The sequence below is a fragment of the Penaeus chinensis genome, chromosome 8 (assembly GCF_019202785.1).
Source record: "Penaeus chinensis breed Huanghai No. 1 chromosome 8, ASM1920278v2, whole genome shotgun sequence".
Taxonomy (NCBI): Eukaryota; Metazoa; Arthropoda; class Malacostraca; order Decapoda; family Penaeidae; genus Penaeus; species Penaeus chinensis.
Genome location: NC_061826.1, coordinates 4440773 through 4443272, shown reverse-complemented (window position 1 = coordinate 4443272; position 2500 = coordinate 4440773). Strand labels below are relative to the sequence as shown.

The following is a 2500-nucleotide window of genomic DNA, read 5'->3' as shown; positions in this document are numbered from 1 at the left end:
ACTGCTGCCACCATTTAAGAGGATTGCAGGCACTGCTAACAGCATCCATCCACCGCTGAGAGGTTGCTACATAGCACTGCTAACAGGGAATTCCCGAATACTAACCCGGGCCGACGACAGACAACACGTAACCTTCTCTGACAACACCCTTTTCACCACAGGTCCTGTCAGCGGAGAAAACAGTCCCACTTCCAACTGCAGGATGTCCAAAGAAGATCCTAATGGGGATGGACAGATCAACCCGGGTTTCCAGTGCGATTATGTTGGCAGGGACACGGTGCTGCCCATGACGGATATCGTAGACACGGTGAGTGGTTGGTTTTGAGGATTTGTGTTTATTTTTTTTTTCTCGCGTTTTGATTTTTTCTTCCACTTGCCCACTTTGTTTTTTTATTCTCATTTTGACCTTTTTCTCTTTAATATCCATACTTCCATCCTTCTCTGTCTCTCCCAGTGTTAATAAATCACATATCCTGTGGCCTTCCGCCAGGTGAAAACAATTTTGTTATGACCACACCAGAGAGCACAGTCATTGAGGCTCGCTGTTATTCACTCCCATCCTCATGCGCGCTCACACGTAGGGGGGGGGGGGGGTAGATGTATCTAATTATTTTGTTTTCTCGTTCTCTGTATCTACACGTATGTATGTACTGTATATATGCACACACACATTCATACATACATACATAAATACATACAAACACACACGCACACACGCACACACGCACACACACACACACACACACACACACACACACACACACACACACACACACACACACACACACACACACACACACACACACACACACACACACACACACACACACACACACACAGCATATACATGCAATCATAAATACATACATACAGATATAAATGATATACATACACACATATATATATAGATATTAATATATATATTAATATATATAGCAATATATATAGCAATATGTATATTAGTATATATATAATGTATATACATATATACATATTTGTAAATATATAATTTTATTTGGATGCACACACACACACACACACACACACACACACACACACACACACACACACACACACACACACACACACACACACATACACACACACTCACATACACACACAAACACACAAACAAACATACACAAACATTGTGTGTGTGTGTGTGTGTGTGTGTGTGTGTGTGTGTGTGTGTGTGTGTGTGTGCGCATACATAGATTTGTGTGTGCGTGTACAATTCTTCTAGTATATGTATATGTATATGTATGTAATTTCATTTATTGTTTAGCTATTTGATAATTATAATTTTCATTCAGATGTTCATATTTTTTCTGTGATGAGAGAGAGCGAGAGAGAGAGAGAGAGAGAGAGAGAGAGAGAGAGAGAGAGAGAGAGAGAGAGAGAGAGAGAGAGAGAGAGAGAGAGAGAGAAAGAGAGAGAAAGAGAGAGAAAGAGAGAGAAAGAGAGAGAGATAGAGAGATAGAGAGATAAATGTATATATATATATATATATATAGAGAGAGAGAGAGAGAGAGAGAGAGAGAGAGAGAGAGAGAGAGAGAGAGAGAGAGAGAGAGCGAGAGAGAGAGAGAGAGAGAGAGAGAGAGAGAGAGAGAGAGAGAGAGAGAGAGAGAGAGAGATTAAAATAATACGAAATACGAAAGTCACAAATTGACACGGGGTGGGGGGAGGATGAATGATTAAAGATAACCTATACAGAAAGAGAAGAGAAATACTCAAGATTAAGTGCCTAATGGTCAAAGATAAACGACCATACTGGCCAAAAAAGGCAGTTACCAACCACAACTTCGGTCAAGGTTCCTACTATCATTAACACATTTTTTTTTTAGTCTATGCAACAAGAACTGAGAGTAAGGTTAGAAAATATCACCTCCGCTGTGTATACTGTGTTTTGTATCAATATTCTTACGCAGCAGAAAAGCAAAGAACTATATTGTTAATCAAGAGCATCGAACGATACCAAGAACCACCATGACACTGATCGGGATGTTCAAGAATATGAAGGTATTTTGCTTATTGTTAATGCTGTAAATCAATTCGGGGGTATATTTTAGTTTCCCGCAGCAGTATGGTACGAGGTAAATAGTACGTGATATGGTGAGAACGACAGAGCTGAAAATACTTTTCATCTATGGCATTTCCTTCACAAATTAAATGAGAAAAAAAGTTACGTAAGTGAAGAAAAGGTTTATACTAACTCCTTGATGACTGTATTTTCTTGAAGTAAACAATACCTCGTGTTTCATAATATCTCCACGTGATATCCAGCACATGATTACAGTTAGTCATCGCTTATGACTTTGTTTTGTTACAGCTGAGTCAAAAGTAACAATAGCTCTTTTTTTCATTCCAGTCATGCTTAGCTTGCCTGTGTATAGGGGACGTAAAGGACAGTAAGAGAGGTCATAGGGGTATAAGCATGTAACCTTTTTCTCTGTAGTGTTTCATTGAAAAAAAAAAAAAAAAATGGAGAGGGGATGAT

The 2500-nt window shown here is 39.1% G+C and overlaps 1 protein-coding gene across 2 annotated transcripts in view; it reads left to right on the top strand.

Moving 5' to 3' along the window:
* Positions 1-2500, top strand: part of LOC125027937 (solute carrier family 28 member 3-like) — a 26085-nt gene that overhangs the window by 10320 nt on the left and 13265 nt on the right. For both annotated transcript variants that reach the window (XM_047617108.1, XM_047617109.1), the window contains one exon: positions 162-307. In XM_047617108.1, coding sequence (XP_047473064.1) covers positions 162-307 — 146 coding nt within the window. The remainder of the gene's footprint in view (positions 1-161; positions 308-2500) is intronic.